General features: G+C 35.8%; 1 protein-coding gene across 3 annotated transcripts in view; it reads right to left on the bottom strand.

The window, feature by feature from the left end:
- Positions 1-19327, bottom strand: part of LOC150106946 (MFS-type transporter SLC18B1-like) — a 63406-nt gene that overhangs the window by 6489 nt on the left and 37590 nt on the right. For 2 of the 3 annotated variants that reach the window (XM_090392841.1, XM_090392838.1), the window contains exons 2-7: positions 8063-8318; positions 7776-7871; positions 7601-7674; positions 5322-5469; positions 4553-4621; positions 621-708 (exon numbers count right to left, since the gene is read on the bottom strand). In XM_090392841.1, coding sequence (XP_090248967.1) covers positions 621-708; positions 4553-4621; positions 5322-5469; positions 7601-7674; positions 7776-7871; positions 8063-8308 — 721 coding nt within the window. In that variant the 5' untranslated portion in view covers positions 8309-8318. Of the gene's footprint in view, positions 1-620; positions 709-4552; positions 4622-5321; positions 5470-7600; positions 7675-7775; positions 7872-8062; positions 8319-15253; positions 15355-19327 lie in introns of those variants that run through there. The other variant, XM_090392840.1, reaches the window with a different exon arrangement.

The raw sequence follows: 19327 nt of genomic DNA, 5'->3' as shown, positions 1-19327 counted from the left end.
TGACAGTCCCACTGATTAATATTGTTGAAATTACAGCAGAAATAACCAAGACAGCAGTTGTGTAAATGTTCCTAGCAATTAATCGTGTATGTTCAAGCTTGTTTTAAGACTAACCTAGCTTCAGTTTGGAAACTTCAAATGTCTCAAAATTCTTTTTAGGGATTCAAATCACTTCAATGAAGCGTATGCGTCCATCCTCGAGATCTGCAAGCTTCACCTCTCAAGGGATCGAAGCGACGATCTGTTTTACAGTAGAAGTACTATTGCTGATCCAGCAATGACATGATTTCATTTAAAATACTAGTGAATTAATGCAGTTATGCTACAGATAAATATAGAATGCTGCAACAGTACAGATACTAAGGGGATGTGTGAATTATCAGCCTGCAAGATATTTAGATTTTGGATCAGTGATAAGGTCGATGCTATCATTTTACTGCGATTAACATTCAACTTCCATTGAAGTTGTTTGGAATTAAAATCATGAGCAGAATCAACGAAGTAAATTCTTATCTATATACAGAACTCAAAATCTTTTTGAGAAGAAACAGTACACGTGCATATAATAGATGCATATATTTACTGAATCTGAATTCTTTCAAACAAAAGTAACATCTTACCTATTTCAGGAAGTAGAATTACGGCGAGTAAAGTTCCAGCCATGAGCAATCCTCCCAAGGCAGCAAATGGAACTACAAATCCTCCTGACTATAAAATAAAATAAAATAAAAAAAAGATTATTCATGGGTTACTAAGATACTTGACTACTAAAGGGAAAAAAAAATATTTAGTCATGGAATTTCTTTATTACTATTGAAAGATTTCAGAATCAATTTATTAATTGTAACTAGTTCTTTTAGCACAGGAGCTGCTTCAGTTTTCGTGTTTAGCTAAACACCGTATTTTGTTCCTATACTTATTTTAAAATTCTTAAGGGAAAACAAATGACCTTTTATCACTCCCACACACGAAAGGTTGGAAGGATTAGCAAATGTAGTGTATGGAGTAGAGGTGAAGAACAAAGCAATTGTTGGTATTAAAAGAACTTGAGGTTGTAGTCTTGGGGGAATATTTTATGAGATCTGTTCTGCAGAACAGAAGTAGGTACAATAAGATGACCGAATAACAATTTCGGCGAGTCCACAGCTGAGTTGCTGTAGATCTTGTAGCAATGGGAGGCATTATGGATACTGGAGTATAAATAAATTGACCGTCTGCGAGATAGAGGCTGAAGAGTGAAATACTTGTTACTCAACAGAACCGATCTCTGAATGGTGTCGAGAATTTTTTTTTAAAGAGGATTTAGGCGAACCACTTCAAACGTGGAAGCAGAATTCCAAGGTTGAATAGATTTGTACAGAGCAAACAACTGTGCAGATGAGAAAGTGACCTCTTGAGTGAAAGAAGATACCAAGCTGAGGATACTATAGACCAGGGAAAGTTAGGAATAAGATTCCATCCAAGAAGAGAAATCTGGTTTTAAGTTGGACCAGGTCAAAGATGACAGAGAAAACTAATGTCTTAATATACCAAAGATCAAAACAGTTTCAATATTTGAAGGTAACTAACAAATATATTTTTTTTCATTTCTCTATATTCTTGACCTTTCCATTTACGTTGTGTGTATATCAGTGGCATCTCGTGTCTGTGGCATGCGCAACCCGAGCTCCAAAATTGACGTCAATTTGACTACGTTTTTATCGATGTATGAAAGCTTCGAGAGTGCACAGCGCATCGGCGCTCATCTTAATTGGTCCAATGCAAATAACTGTTCTTAAAGTTCTTAAAAGAACTGGGCAATGGACTGAGTCCTTGACTCTTTATCCCGTCATCTGAATGAAGTAAATCTGTGTGGATGGAGTGTTATTGAGCTAAGTAGCTCTAGTCATGGCTGGGTAACGGCAATAGCCGAGCCTCAGTTAAAACTTCATTGGCTACAGCATTGTTACTCTGGGAGTCCTAAAAAGGACTTTTACTTAGAAACCTTTCCTCCGCAAATAACTGAATACTTTATCAATTAATTGCAACCAAATCTACGCAGAGTGGGGGAAACCATGTGTTTGTTTTTAAATATATTAGTAAACAATAATGAAGGGGAATGTTATAATTGACTGGTATGTTTGAATTACTCAAAAACTGTAAATGTGTAAACCATTAATAAGTCATGTGAGAATGGGAAATGCAAAGGAAAGAATGAATGCGAGTAGAAATACTTTCATTAATGGCAAACGAATTATTAATAACTGACGTTTGTAGTGTGTCGCCTATAAGTTGCTGGGTAGAGAGATTAACATGCGATCCTATGAAGTCTAGACATAAGTGAATATCTGATGGCATAATTAAAAAAAAAAAAAAATTACGAGGAAAGGGAAAGATTTGTTTGAAGTTTAAATAACTAACCAATACTAAACAGCCACTGTATATTTAGTAGTTAAAAACTATAGGGAGAGAATAATCCAGTGAACTAAAATGTTGATCAAGTGATTTCATTTAGGTGTGGCAAGAATACATGTGGTTTGATGGAGCAGCAAATCACCCCGTAAATTTTTTATAGTTTATTTATATTTCGCTTCGATTTTGAATAATTTTTTTTTTTTTTACTGAGACTCAGTATATATTTCACGCAATAATAGGATACATGATATCCGATGATTATTGGAATCCACACTTTCGGGAATCCTACATTCGATATATATATTTATTTATTATTATGAGAGAACTCCAGGGAGTCAGACTCATCATAGGAGACCACATACTACACACACCAGCTGTCATACTTATTCTTGAATTCATTCACACTACTTGCAACTCAACATCCAATGGCAATCCATTCCAATCACGCACCACCCTCTGAGAGAAAAATCTAGCCCTCACACCCTTCTTAGCGGTCTTTATACTCAGCTTCCAAGGATGCCCTCTCGTCCTTTCTTCACCCTCCAACTGAAATCCTGTACGACCCTTTCAGAAGTTTGTAAATCTCAATCATATCACCCCTCTTTCTCCTGTTTGCTAGTGTCTGCAGTCTACTAATTCTCAACCTGTCTTCATAATCAGTATTACAGAATCCTGATATCATTTTTAACACTCTCCTTTGTACTCTCTCCAATATATCAGAATCACAACGGAAACCAGGAGACCAGACCTGCGCACAATAGTCCAAGTGAGGTCTTCAAGGCCTTGTAAAGAGGCAAAATAACATCCTTATCTTTACACGTGAACGTTCGTTTCAGCATTGCAATTATCTTTTCAGTTGTATTTGTAATCTTTGCCACGTGGTCTCTAAACTTCAACTTCCTATCTATATTGTGTGTGCGCGTGCGTGCGTGTGTGTGTGTGTGGCGACTTAATAATAGATCGCGCATATGCTAGTATTTTGTTGTAGGTCAACAACTTTAATACACAGAAGTGTCCATTTTTATTCAGGAACAGATACTTTTTTTATACATCTGTTGTTTCCGAAGACTAGAATAAAAGATGTCCCTATATCGTTAAAGAAGGGGAAGAAAAAAAACTTTCCAACCTCAGATGCTATACTGCACAAGCAAGAAAAACAAGTGCTTTTTTTTATCACTCGAACGAATGAAAAAACTCTCCTCTGCCGCTCACTACGTTCCATGCATGCCTCAGATACAATAACCAAGCTCAGTCACTAGGTGCTATTGTCTCAGCGCTCACCCTGCCTAGACTTCTGGGTGGTTTAAAACCACTGGAACATTAAGAATTTGACCCGCAGCGCCATCTACGTACGTCTGTTCAGAGGACTGAAAGGTATTCGTATTTGTGACCGCACACCAGGACTGTTAACGAGAATAGAGTGCAATGTTGAAGTGTCGAAAATCGTCTCTTCATTAAGCTTTAATATTTGTGTTTAATTTTAGGAATCATGCGATTAACTGGAATAAATGCAAAAATATATCGTGATATTGTATTCCGTGGATATGCACCGCACACTTAGAATATTCGCCCCTAGTGAGTGCGTGAGTATATCTTTTGATGTATTCGCTTCTTATATTCCAATTTTGTGCATCCTGTAACTGCTCTTAAAAATCTCATTTCTGTAGCTGTTTATTGTAGCCAACTACAAACTGGAGAATTCTAAATCAAGTAAGTACGATGATTATATCAGAAGAAAAAGATTTAAGTTGGGATATTTCGTTTGCGAAATTGCAGCTGAAATCTTAGATTTAGGAAATTATATTTGGATGAACATGAAGCAAGCACTAGACAAACGCGAAAGTATTTTTAGCAAACCATTTCTAGGATATTATTCGTGGGTTTCGGACAATTACACAGTCATCCAAGCACAAGTCGAAGAGATCATTCTTGTTGTCGAAACAGGGATAAAAAAAAGTCATGCTAAGATGAATTTAATTCAAGACACTTCGAATATGCAACTTTAATCCTGAGGTTTAATTTGCAAAGGACAATGATGATAAAGTATTGAATGACTGTTACGGAACCTTTCTAAGCATATTTGAGCATTTTAAGAATAAATTCATTTAACCGTTGGTTTTGTTCCCAATCCTAACATGTTCAGTCAGTAAAAACTTACCTCATACAAGGCGCCTCCAACAGTTGGTCCAACTATAAGTCCAAAGCCAAAGAAAGTCTGCAGGATCGACTGAAATGAGAGGGGAAAATTGGTATAAGTTTATGAAGAATATTTTCAAGATAAAACAAATCTTAAAAATCAAATTCGTTTTTCGGTCCTAATTCGACTGCTTCGAATTAGGACCGAAGTAACTAAGATTACGAGACCAATGTACTTCCCTCTTGGCTGAGGAAACGCCGTATGTAACTGACAAACTCGCCTTTCTTTAGACAAATTGTATTTCTAACCAAAAGTCCACCGATCAATTTATGTTTTCGTGTTTGGAGAAAATTTAATGCTGTGGAGACTTCCAAAAATTTGGAAGAGCAATCCGGATCGAATTAAACTGAACTAATTACAAATTCTTATTCATTTGAGTTCAATACTCAAATATCTTTGCATGGCAATTGTAAGAACGAAGGGGGGGGGGAGCATTACACCCTTCGATTGGGCAAAAATCGAAGTCGAGTCGCATACGAGAAGAGGAATGGTTTTTTCGGAAGGCGAGTTTAGCCGATAGCAGTATTTCCTCCCACGTGCATACAGGCAAATCGACCAGAGAACACACGCAGTTAAGACAAATCCAATTAAGACTGTAAATTATATAGTTAGACGTGTTGATCGTCGAGTTCTTTTTCGAGGACGAATCGAATCCAGATGGACGCAAGTTTAGAATTAACAGTTAACGTTAGTAGAGACAAAAAGTCATTCGTATTAGATGTATACTTACAAACATGACAGCCACTCTTCCTTTAAACTCAGCTGCCGTAATGGAAAAACTTGCTGTTAAAATTGCTGCAGCACCAAACCCTTGCACTATTCGAACTGCTAAAGCCATGGCTACAAATGGGAGTCCATTGGGTGCATGATCCAGAAATCTGGAAGTAAATCAAATATAAAACATAAGAAACGTGACTTATATGAGATAATTATCGTTGATATGCATTGAACGAGTTATACTCTTTAATATTCCCAGTTGGCAATACTAAAATTACACATTAGCGGAAATGTTAAGTACAGGTTTTGGGAGGAGAATTTGTTTTACGCTGCGTTAAGCTAAGAAAACGTACGTCTTAATAAAATTTGGTCTATGATATGCAGAGTAAACAATGATCCGATAGTTTCGAAAACTTACGAACCAACTAAAATTCATGCAGAATTTGTGTGTATTACTAAAAGATCATTTGGAAGTTCAGATATACGAAGTGTAATAATTTCGCTTTTTATCTCCTCATGGATGATTGAAGTTTTCAGTTGATTCTATAGATAAGCCAGTTAAGATAATAAAAAGCTTCGTCAGTAGTTTCTTCATCCACTAACTCAAGTTTTGAACATGGTGAATCGTATCGAAGTTAGGTGCTCTGTCCTTTCAGAGTTCATCTAAACAGGAACATTTTCTGAGGATGTGCTAGACCACTGACGCTAGTAGATTCAGTTCCGACTAGCTGGATGCTCCGATAACAAAAGAAAGCCACCTAGGACGACCACTAAACATTTTCCATATTGCTACCCAGCTGACAAAATCTTTTGCTCGAGATAAGCCGGATGGGAAAATTCTTAATACCAGTAATCGAGTTCTTACACGAAGAACTCTGTGGAGGTGTTTTACGGTAGCGAACTGTAAAAGTTGGGGAATGAACAAGTTCAAAAGGCCAAGTGGATGCGTGATAGTTATGTAACGAGCACTTAAATATTCAATGCTCAACAATATTCCTTTAGTTGCAAAGTTGCAATTGAAAATCGGGGTTTTCGAACGCAACTCATAACATGCAATTCATCGCATTGCGATACCAAACAGGTATCTCAATGCGATGTAGTAGATTATGAAATTAAGCAATAACTGTATATTGCATGATAAAGAAATACATTTGTAGCTGATTAGATATTCAGCTTTACGAGTGTAGATAGAACCAACCAGTAGCGGCTCGTGGCTTGAAATCGTGGGGGTGCTGCAACTTTCGAAATACACACACACAGTAAGTACAGTGTTATACGTATTTGGATAAAATATCAAAATTTAAACATGAAAAATAGTGTTTATTATCGATAAAATTATACAGTTTAGTATAATTCAAAATTACTTAAAAATAAAATCTATTATCATAACCCCAAGAATGTTCTAAAATAAAAAAATAACAAATGTTATATCTGTAATTGTAATGTAAAAATATTTAAAAGAGACGGAGCAGACGTTAAGCACTGTGAACACTACTACTGGCGCAAACTGCATATAAACAACAGTGGAACTGCGCGACGGACAGTGCCGCATTACGCTAATAGCTCGTATTTCACTATGACGTGCATATGCTTGCGCGCGTACCAATATGACACTGTGGAAAACACAGTGCCGCTAGCATCCTTCGCCCTCCTAAGGGCAACAAGATGGATTTTTATTCTTTTTATAAAAAATAAGAGAATTGTATAGGATTGTTGATGATAAAATTAAATATTACAAGCAAATATAAATAAATTAATAAATATATTTCGAGAAAAAATGGGGGTGATGCAGTTCCTATGCACGAGCCGCCCATGTATTCAGCTTAACGAGTGTAGATAGAATATTCAAACGAGTGTTCTATTTTAAAATTTCATAAACTCAAGTCATGAAAATGCGTGTAATATTAGCTTGCCTAATTTCATTAATTTATAATGTACGATGAAGCCTTTAGGATCCACGGAATTCTGAATTTCTGTAGTCTAGGAGGGTTAAGTTTTACCAGCACAGAAGCTGTCAATGGCTTCCGTGCTAGTAAATCCGTACTTTGCAGATCTTTTTCTCGTGATATTTCAAGTCCGGCGACCACTTAAGACTAATAAAAGCGTAGTCAAGTTTTTATTAACATGTCATGGTGAAATCAGAACATTGCTTGTCGGTATCAAAGTGCGATTCATCTGCAGCAGTCTTAACACGTCAATAGGCTGAAAACCTCCATCGCACTTCAGGTGCGTTGGGAGTTTTCTAGATTACTAAATCTAAGAACAACGAAGGAATAAGTGCGATGTACTCACCCAAATAGAATGCTGGTCGCTCCGGTTACAAATATGCCTGCCGTCACCATGAATTTCGCGCTGACAAATGCAATCTGAAAACCATACATTTGACATTAATTCCCAAAAGATTAATTGGAATTTATTATTTAAGAATGAAACAATTTGCTTTATTAAAGCAAGATCTTTTTCTTACCAGTTTCCCGTAGACTGGAGACATAAAGATAACCACGAATTCAAAAATTCCGAATATGAATCCATACTCCGTGGGCGTTGCTCCTTTTTTCTCGGCCTAAAATTTAAGTTGTGAAAAAATGTTTTAATATTAGAAACTAAGTATACTGCGCATGCCTAAACTAGTTAAAAATATTCAATGCATTTTTTTCAATCCTTCGACTTTTTCATATTCCTTATTTGGACATGGATAGCGCAATTTATTAGCTTATTTTTAAAATGCAAAACTACCAAGTTATTTCCACTTACCGTCTGTGGGAAAAATGGTGCCAAAATAGAAATGCAGGCTGCAATCCAAAACTGAGCATAACTTAGAATGATGAGAACCATCAATTGCTTGATAGTAATTTTTGAACGTTTAGGAATTAGCGGTTTTTCCTCCGAGGCATTTGCTTCTTTTTGCTTCTCACGGTTGTAAGGGATCTTGATGCTATGAGAATGGGACTCCATGGATTTTTCGTAGCTTTTTGCACTTTCCACGTCGTCCACAGTCATGATGACAATTCTAACAATAAACAAGAATCACTTAGAGAACTTAGCAATTAAGATTGTTCCTAATTGATTATTATTATTTTGCTTAGAAAACAAATTTGAGTACTTTATCCGAAGAGTATTTAGAGAACAAATATTGCAGTGTTCTCTTTTTACCTTCATATCAAACTATTAGTTTCCTCTCGAGTTTCTTAATGGTTCTTTGGTATAAGCAATTCGCTTTCTGAAACTCGAGTGTTTCACCCCACAAAACAGGCAAACCATCTAGCAGAAATGCTTCGACCGTAACTTATGACGTAGATGATTTTTTTTTTTTTTTACATGGGCAGTTACAAATATTACATAATGGCTTAAGACGTAATTCTAATTAAGTACTACTAGACAGCTGACCCTGCTTTCTCCAAGAGAAAGTTTTTCGGTAAGGAATACAATAAAGATTTCATATTACAGCTACTTTACATCTATGATTGTAGATTTAAAGCAACATGACTCATTGGATAGATAAGTTCGTCTGACCATTTATGCATTTGACTTAAGTATCTACACTTCAGAATGAGGAGGCTTGCTTGAAGTAACTGTTTCGTTTTGAATAGTTGAAGTGCATGAAATTATTTGTAATAATCCCAACAGGAAAGTCTGCATTGGGGGTGATCTAATAAGAACCGATTATAAGCAGTTGCTTTTCGAATCAAGATGTTATTGAAAAAGGGATTTCATACTATTTTTTTTATCAAACCAAAAAAACCTATACTTCATTGGAAAACGATACTTTTCCCAATGAAGTTGTGTTTAATCAAATCTTAAATAGCTTAAAACGCTCTAACAGTTTTAAAATCTCAGAACTTAATAGATGAAGGTAAATCCCGAATAATATTTCGCTTATGTTTTATCCATATTGTATCTATAGGTTTGATGTTTTGCACAAAGAAAATGAACAGAAGAAATAGATGATCTACAGGTAAAACGTTACTGTTTCGAAATCTAAGTAGAATAAAAAATAAAGTCATCGATTTCTAAAGAGAAATCCTTGAAATGTATCCAAAAGATTATCCAATTATTCGCTCGTATTTTATCGGAATCAAGCATTATGCAAGGATAGGAAAAATTCTCGAAACGAAAACAAAGATGTTTGCCGTTTTATGAAAGATGTTGCGAAATGGTAAGTCATCAATCTAAGCTACTCAGTCATATCAGTGTTGTATTGTCTTAATCTTTCTAAGGAGCGGTGACCCTGTTTTCGAGATGAGCTATTGAGATATTCTGTCGCTCGTAAAATGTTTAGCGAAACGACGTGGTCTAAGAATGTTCATCGACATGAGATGAAAATGGTGAATAATCAAAATGTGAAATTAAGTAATCAATAGTTTTTGTTCCTGTTATCACATATTTCTAATAACTTTGTTTCGCAACGCTGGTGCAATTATCAACCGTGAAATCAGCCGATCGCAATCTGCAAAACGATCTAACAATTTGTTAACAAGTTGATATAGCAAATGCTATCAAATAATTTCATTATCCTTCGGTTAAGGACAAATATTTGATTGCTCTTCTTGATCAGCTATAGTAAACATTCTCTTATCTCTTCCCGTTAATTTCACTTTCTTCCGCGTACTTTGATTAGTGAACTCAAACTGCGCACTTTGTAAAATATTAGAATACATTGCAGACTGATTTCCATAAAAACCAGCTTTCAGTTAATGTTGAATTTTAAAGTAAAGATGAGGAGAGATAATGCAAATATTTTTAAATTACTCTGACTCATTGAGAGAGAGACTATACGTTGTCCAAACCAGCTATCAAGTCCTGGGGAATAAATACTGTAATTTGGTATAAAAATCAACAATTTAAAAAATAAATAAACGGGAGGAATAGTGAAACACTGAATGGAGAACTTTTAAAATAAGTAAAATATTTCAGCTCTTTACGTATACACTTAAGTGAACTTAGCCAATTAAATATGATTACAAAATAAACAAAGCGATCATTACGTGGAAAAGAAGTTAACTAAACTAATAAAATAATCTGAAGCAAGTTTCAAGTATTAAAGTCAATTTTAAATCAATCTAAACTTATGGTTGGAAAACTTAGAAATAAAGTAACTCGCTTAGGTCTGGAGACCAGATAGTTCTGTGAAAAATTAAGGAGCGAAGTAAAGAATCCTGAAATGCGAAAGATATTAAAATGTAACTGAACTTGACATTGTTTGCATTCGAGAATGCATGTGAGTGGGGATAATCTCGGGTGGTAGGGTCACTTAAACAGAATGACAGCAAAGGTCAACAAAAAGTGTGATGTCAGCATGATAGTTAAGAGAAAGAACAAGGTCTAGGTCAGTGGTTCTTAACTTTTGTTTTGCCAGGCGATCCCTGCTCATTTTTGCATTAGGTTAATGACTTAATAAGTTAATATATTATTAGGCAAACCTAAATTGCCATCAACATATTTGAACTGATAATTAAAAATTAGTGACTGATACAAATTAAGTTCGACTCAAAGATGTAAACTTACTGTATTTGATAAGCCAAATCGTTAATGGATACCCTGATGAGATCCTGCTAATTTTTCGACATCGGGTTCAATGTTCAACAAGCGAAGTCTAAAGTTTTTTTTAATCACGCTTATTATTATATTAGTACAATTGTAATGCTTACCGCCTCCCTTTAACGTTCACAGTGCCCCCAGGGGGCGCTCCCGATCAGGTTAAGAACCACTGGTCTAGGTGAATCGATAAAATTAGGGAGTGGAAAGAGGGGAAAATAATTCCTTTGCATAAAGAAGTTCTAAGATTGCAGAAGGCAAATTATAGACTAATCAGTATCTCAGGTGTGGTGGTAGAAGTACTAGAAAAATTGGTCAAAAAGAGAATCCAAGAATGGATGGATAGGAATATGATACTTTATGAGGGTCAACATGGTTTTCTGAAGAAATCACGTACACTCAGGCACAACATGGTCATGCCTTAGTAATTGACTAACTTTTTTAATAGAATAACAGCCGAGTTGGATAAAGGAAATGGCTACGCCATGATTTAGCAAAGCATTTGAAAGAATACCAAATGGAACTCTTAAGCAAATTAGAACAAATCGGGATGAATATGACATGGGTTAAGTGGATAAGAGGGTGGCAGCTGGACAGATATCAAAAAGTGGAATATGGAGGGAGAGAATCGAGGCGAAAACACGTGACTAGTGGTGTGCCACAAGATAATAATAGATAAATGATATAGGAAATATTCAATTTTTGCTGATGATGCAAAGTTAGGTAGAGTAATAGTTAATCAAGGCGATATAAAGAGCTCAGGATGATTTAGATAGGCTGTCAGTATAGGCACAAAAGATAATGGGTTTCAGTTTAATGTCGATAAATATGAAGTTATGCATTTTGAAATAAATTAGATTACACATTCCTTTTTTCACATTTATGGCACTGTCCTCTAGGAAATAGATGAAGCTAGAGATTTAGGGGTGGTGGTGGTAGACAGAGAGTTAAAGTTTAGAGAATATATTGCTAAGGTTGCCCTTAAGATTACTTGGCTATTGAAGGACACATTAACAAGTGGAGATAAGTTGTTATTCCTCTTTATAAAGACTTGATACGCCCACATCTGGATTACTGTGCTCATGTCTGATCTCGTGGGTTTCTTAGGGATGAGGAAGCGGTAGAGAGGGTTCAGAGGCAAGTGATCAAGATGGTACGTGGCCCGTGGAATGTTCCGTATGAAGAGAGATAGAAGGAGTGGATTGCTGAAGTTGGTTGATAGGAGAAAAGGGGGGGGGGGATATGATAGAAACAATTCAGTTGCTTAAAGGGTTTTATAGGACAGATGTGCAGGGGAAATTTTTGAACTCTTGGCTAGAGGGACCAGAACAAGGGATCAACCCTGGAAGTTGAATAAATGTGCGAGGACTAGATTTTTTTCGAGTTATGAATGACTGGAATTGGATGCGTGTTTTGTCTGTTAACGGGTTCAAGGAGATGTATGATAGATTGTGTGGATGGATAGTTTGGGTCTCCCGTGATGAGTCTTCTGACTCCACTGAGGGGCTCGTATAATAAAAGTTATGACGATCGAAATGCAAGATTGGCAACATTGAAGGTTGTCAATAATAGATTAATATGGAAAAACTTAATATGAATTTAGTAACAAATGTTCAAACTAATTATGTAGTACTGTCATAGTATCCCGAATACACTCCCTAAAAAGGAGGTACATAAGAATTAATGTGATCTAAGAGGGGAATCTCTCCTCCCATCTTATTAAAATCTTTCAATTGAGTGATAAATCAACTGCGATTTCAACATAAATTTGTAAACACTACAACTACCTCAGCTGAGACAATTTAAAAATGATCATGCAACCGGTCAAAATGATTATCCAAGAATGATCAGCGCTGTAAGCAAATGAAATATAAGTAGGACTCGAACGCAGTAATTTTCTGTAGAAAAATTACTGTGAGAAAATAATTTGTCTTGTAATCACATTCTTAACAGTTAAGGAATGTACAAATAAGATGCACATACAACATAACATTGCATGTCGAGTTCGCGATATTTAAGATACGATAAAAATAAAAAATTAATGGGAGAACGCGTTCTGGACGCGATTAAAATTATCGCCGTCCAAATACGACTCCGCTGCATGTGTCATTCGCATTGAAAGTGCATTTTGGATCTACGACCTAAAGTAAAACATTAAGTAATCGAAATCTGTTGTCGCTTTGTTTCATGTAAATGAATAGACACGAAGTGTTTGTTCTTCCTAACGCGCCACAGCACAGCGATATTTCGGTAATAAACTGAACTTGAGAGAACGTGAAGGTCACAATACCAGCACTCCTTTTATCAGATAGCTTCACTGCTAACCAAAAGGTGGTCTGTGTTTAAACTCATTGGCGACACTTTGACGCGATCTCCGTAAACTTCGGTCCATACAACTGAATGTCGATATTTCTAGTTGCAAATTACTTTAGGATGTTAAAGCCACTATCTATATAACATTACGTCACACTGACGTAATGACAATTATTTCTCTTCAGTATCTTCCTCATTCTATCCCTTTCTGACGGTAATGGAGTGCATCTTCATTCAGCATTGCCTTCCTATATCGGATTAGAACTAATGTTGTCAGGAAAGCGAATTATTCTGTAGTAGTCGGCTCATGATACCGTTGACATCGTAATACACTTACGGTAGGAACACAATCTTGAAAATAAATCAAGTTTTACATATTAATTCACTTTTGCTACTCAGATGCTTCGAAATAAGCTCGCAATCTGAAAACTCGCGGATTTCAGCGAAATAAAAAATTACTTCATAGCTACTACACCTAGAATAAAGCCGACGGCTAATATTCCGTGTTCAAAGATTTTTGTCATCCACAGCAAGAAATCTCTAACTAGAATGACACAATTAGTGAGTTAATATTAATCATGATATTTTAATACATTCAGCAGATAAGCAAAATGTTTAAAGATACGCAGGGGAGGAAGGACATTGGAAAGCCTTAGAATTTATATTGCGTACCCGAGAATTAAGCTTTGTTATCTTCCCTTTACAACAGCTCACCTTGAGCATGAAGATCGTTAGTCCAACACTTATAAGCTTTAATAGTTCATCCTATGCAATGTTTGAAATCCTGCTTATTCCCAGCTAACGTCATTTTGGCTAGAAAATTTTAATATTTGTTTCTTCTAATACAATACGCTAAACGAAATTATTTTAAGGTTACTAATGTTAATGAAACAGGCAACTTAATCACTATGGTTGGTTAAGTGAATGGCATCTTCGTTCTCAAACGGAGACAACGTGGGCTGGATTCTTATTATCCGAGAATGTTTATGAAGTCTGGGTGATTTCTGACTTTCACTGGCTAATAGGAGAGTCTATGACTAGATCAAGAAAGTTTGAAAACCATCTTTGGTCAAGAATATGATCTTTTATTTAATCTTGAACCCATCCACGATACTAAGATGTATGACCTTTCTTGAGTGAGACTGTATTAATGCACTGAGCATGTTATTTTGGTCAAATTAAACATCTTTAGGAAGTAGACCTGCTGTAAATTTGAGCATCGTGGTATGATGCTCTGGTAGGAATCAGAGTTGAAAAGATTACAGATCCCTGCAGTGCAATTTCTAAAGGATTTCCATTAATATTTACCCCCCCCTTCCCTTCTAAGTCATTATACAAAAGTCGAAAGCATGTACAATATTCACATCGCTGTGGTGATCCCTTAGACGCAAGATCGGAAGGTCGTTAACATTTAAAATTTCGATAATTCGAGTTCATGGTACTTAAGTTTTGTGACGATCACGAGCTACAATACTCGAAATGGTTAAATGCTATTTTAATATTGTGTCTATTCTAACGTGTGGTACTTCATTACTCTTCTATATGCAAATTTGACAGAAGTACACCCCTTACTTAAAAGGCAGAGGGGAGCATATTCCCTGGACTTCGCCGGTGAAAACCCTGCCTTTGCCATATTATCAAGTAAATGCAGCAATTGCGATCTTTTTTAATTTAATTCGACTAATGTAAAATTGAATTGCTCGAACGCATCTTAATCATTCATTCACCCTTTCTGTCTCTCAATGAATCGATGCAGCGGGCTGTTTCATATATTCTCAAGAATCACGTACACCCCTCTTTAAGACAATCATTTCGAAAGACGTCTTTACTGCAGTTACAAAATAAAATTTATACCTTCCGGCAATAAAACACTCGAAAAATAATTAACATAATTATTAATAATAATAAATAATTATTAATAAAACATCGAATGCGATTTAGAATTGAAATATTCCTAGTTGAAGAAACGGGCGTGTAATCAACACTTGTTCACCACTACCTTTAAAAGAGTACTGAACACTGACATTGTTATTGAAAAATACAAGTTAAAATTAAATCTGTAATTAGTTAACATTTGTTTTATTATAAAATCCTTACCTGAAATTAAGCTTAACTGCTAAACACTGCTATTCGATTCCTTCCTGATGCTATGTTCCACAAACACAAATCACATTTACTACCCACCCACAACTGCTCGTTGTCAATGAAAAAAAAAACAACAATGCTGGCGCTCTTATGGTCTCATAAACGTATTTAAAGCGCCCCCACCTCTTGAGACAATCTGTACCTTTGAGCCTATCTATAGATAACAATAGCAGAATGCAATACGGGATGCAACAATGCTATTGTGTAAACAGCCTAAATCGGTAATAGATATTGCTCCCACAGCCAATCACAAATCAGCTATTACAGAACAAAATATCCGATAATTTTAGAGATTACCGATTGCTTTCGCATTAACTGAGAATTGGGAAAATACGATTTCATCCATTAGTCGCTAGGAGTAGAATTGACCGTGAACTTTGTTCCAGAGACGCAGTAATACGCTTATTATAATGATCAACGTATTCTGATAATCAACACATACAAAATGGAGTGCTATCTTTTTATCGGTCATACTTAGTTGTATATTTCCTTCGTAAGATCTGAATGAACTGTATTTATTTCTCCCATTTTTTTTTTTTTTATTTAAGGACACCCTACATAAAACTTTTGACCATCTGTTCTGAGGGAGTCCAGCATATAAATCGAATACAGTCCAATTACGTCATCATTGATAATAAATAGTATTGGTAGCATAACGTCTTGTGGTGAGTTGAATACATGCTGGAAAATATATTAAACGAATGTATTTCTCATGTCCTTACTATTATAATAAATGCAAGTCGCTAAAGATAAACTATGCAACACTGGCTCCAGTGTCGCAGCCCCTACCCTTGTTTTTCGCTAAATGGACATTTTTGTTTCCCGAAGTCTAGATCACAGATACGCTTTGGATTTCCAAATCGAAATATCGGTTAATAGTTGTATTCTGGCTTCTTCATGAGTATGATTGAGTCTAGCAGTCCATTATTAAAACAGCAAAGGATCATGCAAAATTGCTCAACCCCCCCCCGCCACACACGTATCTGATTCTCAGATATTCATGACACATAACAACACACTGACTTTTTGTAGCTAAACTCGTACACAGCTGAGTTATTTCTTTTTCCAGAACCAAACAAGAGATGATCACTTCCTGAAAAATTAATGATTCGATTGCATAAAAGGCTTTACGTTTCAACAGGACAATGCCTCACACTGTCATTAATGAGCCAGGACGTTATTTGACTGATCGACTGGCTGATCTCCGATTTTCGTCAAAGTGAACATCTGTGTGATAATCTAATATTGGATATCTTTCATGAAGGATCGGATCTGATTTTTTGCCTGAAGAATGGTGGATTACTAATGAACTATATCATTAATTGGCTTAAAGTATAACAAAAAGGGGATGGAATGGCCAAGAACGGTTTGCATCGGTTGTGTAGAATAATGGCTGAGACAACTAAAGCCAAGAGGTTAATATATTTGTTTCTCAACTACATGCAGGGCCTACGTAACTCAGTCGGTTTCGTTTATGTCCTATGATGAGAAAGACCTGGGTTTGAATACCATCTGGAAGACGAAAAACCTTTATTAGATATTTTTATCTTTATCTGAGAGTTGAGCGAGTCGGCCGCCATAGATAAAAGTTTTTCCTAAGAAAAATTCGGATTTTTCATCCTACACAACAGAATAGACTAGAAGAACACCCACAATATATACACATAGGAGACCAGGGGAATCAGGATTAACCACCTAAAAAACCGCTAGATGGTGCAGTATCAGTAAGCGCTACGAAATAGTCTCCCGATTTAAACATTTTTTAAGGTGGTTACCTGCCAATTAGTAAGTAAATTTTCATTGTGTCATGTACCTAATCAACTATCCTACAAGGTGATATAACTGATGATTGTGTGCCTCTAATTGTGTACTAACAGTGTATAAAAAGTATATCGAAACCCGAGGACTGCAGCGGACATAACTTCTGATCTACGTAAAAGGTAAGTAGAACAAAGGGCTAAAGAATTAACATACTGCTATTTTAGGAAATGGCGGTAAGCTGCAAAGTATGCCAGGAAATCTTTTCTTTTAGTGTTACACGGTGGTCAGCATTTATTTTTGAAATTATGGATTCTACAACCATGTTAAAATAACTCTTTTTATTATCCCGACGTTTCGATCTTCATATCAAGATCATCATCTGGAGCATACATAAATATACAAGATAAGCTGCGTTACATTTTAAACCGTAAGCTAGAGAAACAATGATTTGATCACATTCTACTCACTGGCATGACCTCTAGTAAAAAAAAAAAAGAAAAGAAAAAAAAAAGAATTGCATCAAGCTAGATTTAACTTATGATTACATGAATAAACATTCCTGCTTAGAGATGGTTTTCCTTCCAGTAATAGTGATGTCCTATTTCTATTATTACAATTATTATTTTTGATTTAAAAAAATTATCTATAAATTATAACATGAATAAGCATTCTTTCTTATAGATTTTTTCTTTATCAGTGATGTCCTATTCTTTATTATTAAAGTTGTTATTTTAGATTTAGGATCCTGTATTTTCTACAGTCCTGCTTATAGTTGTTCTTAGAGAGGAAGGATTCGTGGGAAGAATATATGCCATCCATATGTATGGGATTTTTAGACCATCATTATTGTTTAGATTGGAGTAGTTGATAACCTCTCACAAGCTTCCTTAAATTTGCGTTCATACCATGTTTTGGTGTGATGTAGACAACTAGTGCTTTTCCAGTCAATTCTGTGTAGGGTGTTTAGAGCATGATCAGAAATGCCAGCTTCACCATAATTATTATATTTGATGTGTCGTTTATGTTCTTTTTGTCTGATCGGAATTGTGCGTCCTGTTTCTCCTATGTATGATATGTTGCAGGTGCAGTAAATACGGTATACTCCAGGGTGGGCCAGCGGAGGGAGTGGGTCTTTGGATGAGTTGATTAAGCTTTTTAATTTTGCAGGAGGTGTAAAGGTGGCGTTAAGGTTATATTTTTGTAGTACTCTGTTTATTTTGTCTGATGTCTCTTTAATGTAGGGAATGGTTATAGTTTTACTGTAGTCTGGTTTATCTTTGTTTTTTATTGTGGTCTTGTAGAGAATTTTCTTGATAGTGTTTTGGCTGTATCCATTTTTTTGAAAAGTATTACTGATCACTTTAAATTCGTTTTTCAGTGCCTGTTCATTGGAGAAGTTCTTCAGAGCCCTGTTTGTTTGTCTTGTCTTGCTTGACAGCTTGTCTTGTATATTTGCTGCAGATGGTGATCTTGATATGAAGATCGAAACGTCGGGATAATAAAAAGAGTTATTTTAACACGGTTGTAGAATCCATAATTTCAAAAATGAATGCTGATCACCGTGTAACACTAAAAGAAAGGATTATAATAATTCATGGAGATTCGACCCACAAGCGGTGCAATCAATACGGTAAGCTGAAGAATCAGGTTTCTAATTTGATCAATCGATTGGCTTTTTTAAAACGGTGTAGAGACAGCAATATCATTCCTAATTGCATCAGGCTAAAAGGGAAATTCACCTCAGCAAAAGCGCAACGAATATACTTCCTCATGGAGAAAGTACTTCTCAGAGAACAAATCCAAGCTTCTAGAAAGAACTTAGCCGCAACACAAAATCAGCTACAGGAAAAAACGGAACTTTCAAGCTATGTAAACGCAGATATCTGAATGATCCTGGAAAAGATTACTGACAACACGGCGAACCACATCCTCCAAACGAAGAAAGAAAACCTAATTTCCAAATTCCAAAGACTAAAAGATCGAAAGAACCAGCCGCCATATTCAAATTTCTCCACAATGAACAATAACAACCAACCAGATGCAAGACACAACAGGACTCACCAATCACCTACAGGTAACAGTAATATAGTTAACCTATCCCACCACGCTTTAAACAAAGACGAAATCCCGATACTTAACAAAGGTTTAAATTGTGCCATAGCACCCAAATCGATAAACAAACTTGAATTTATCTGTAATATTGAAAGAGGCCTAAGATTCATTCCAAATAACATAGCAGAAAAAATACGTTTAAAAACCGCCAAC

The sequence above is a fragment of the Typopeltis vanoorti genome, chromosome 5, assembly GCF_054136105.1.
Source record: "Typopeltis vanoorti isolate ZY-2024b chromosome 5, IOZ_Tvanoo_1.0, whole genome shotgun sequence".
NCBI lineage: Eukaryota > Metazoa > Arthropoda > Arachnida > Uropygi > Thelyphonidae > Typopeltis > Typopeltis vanoorti.
This window is presented reverse-complemented; position numbering and strand designations above follow the sequence as displayed.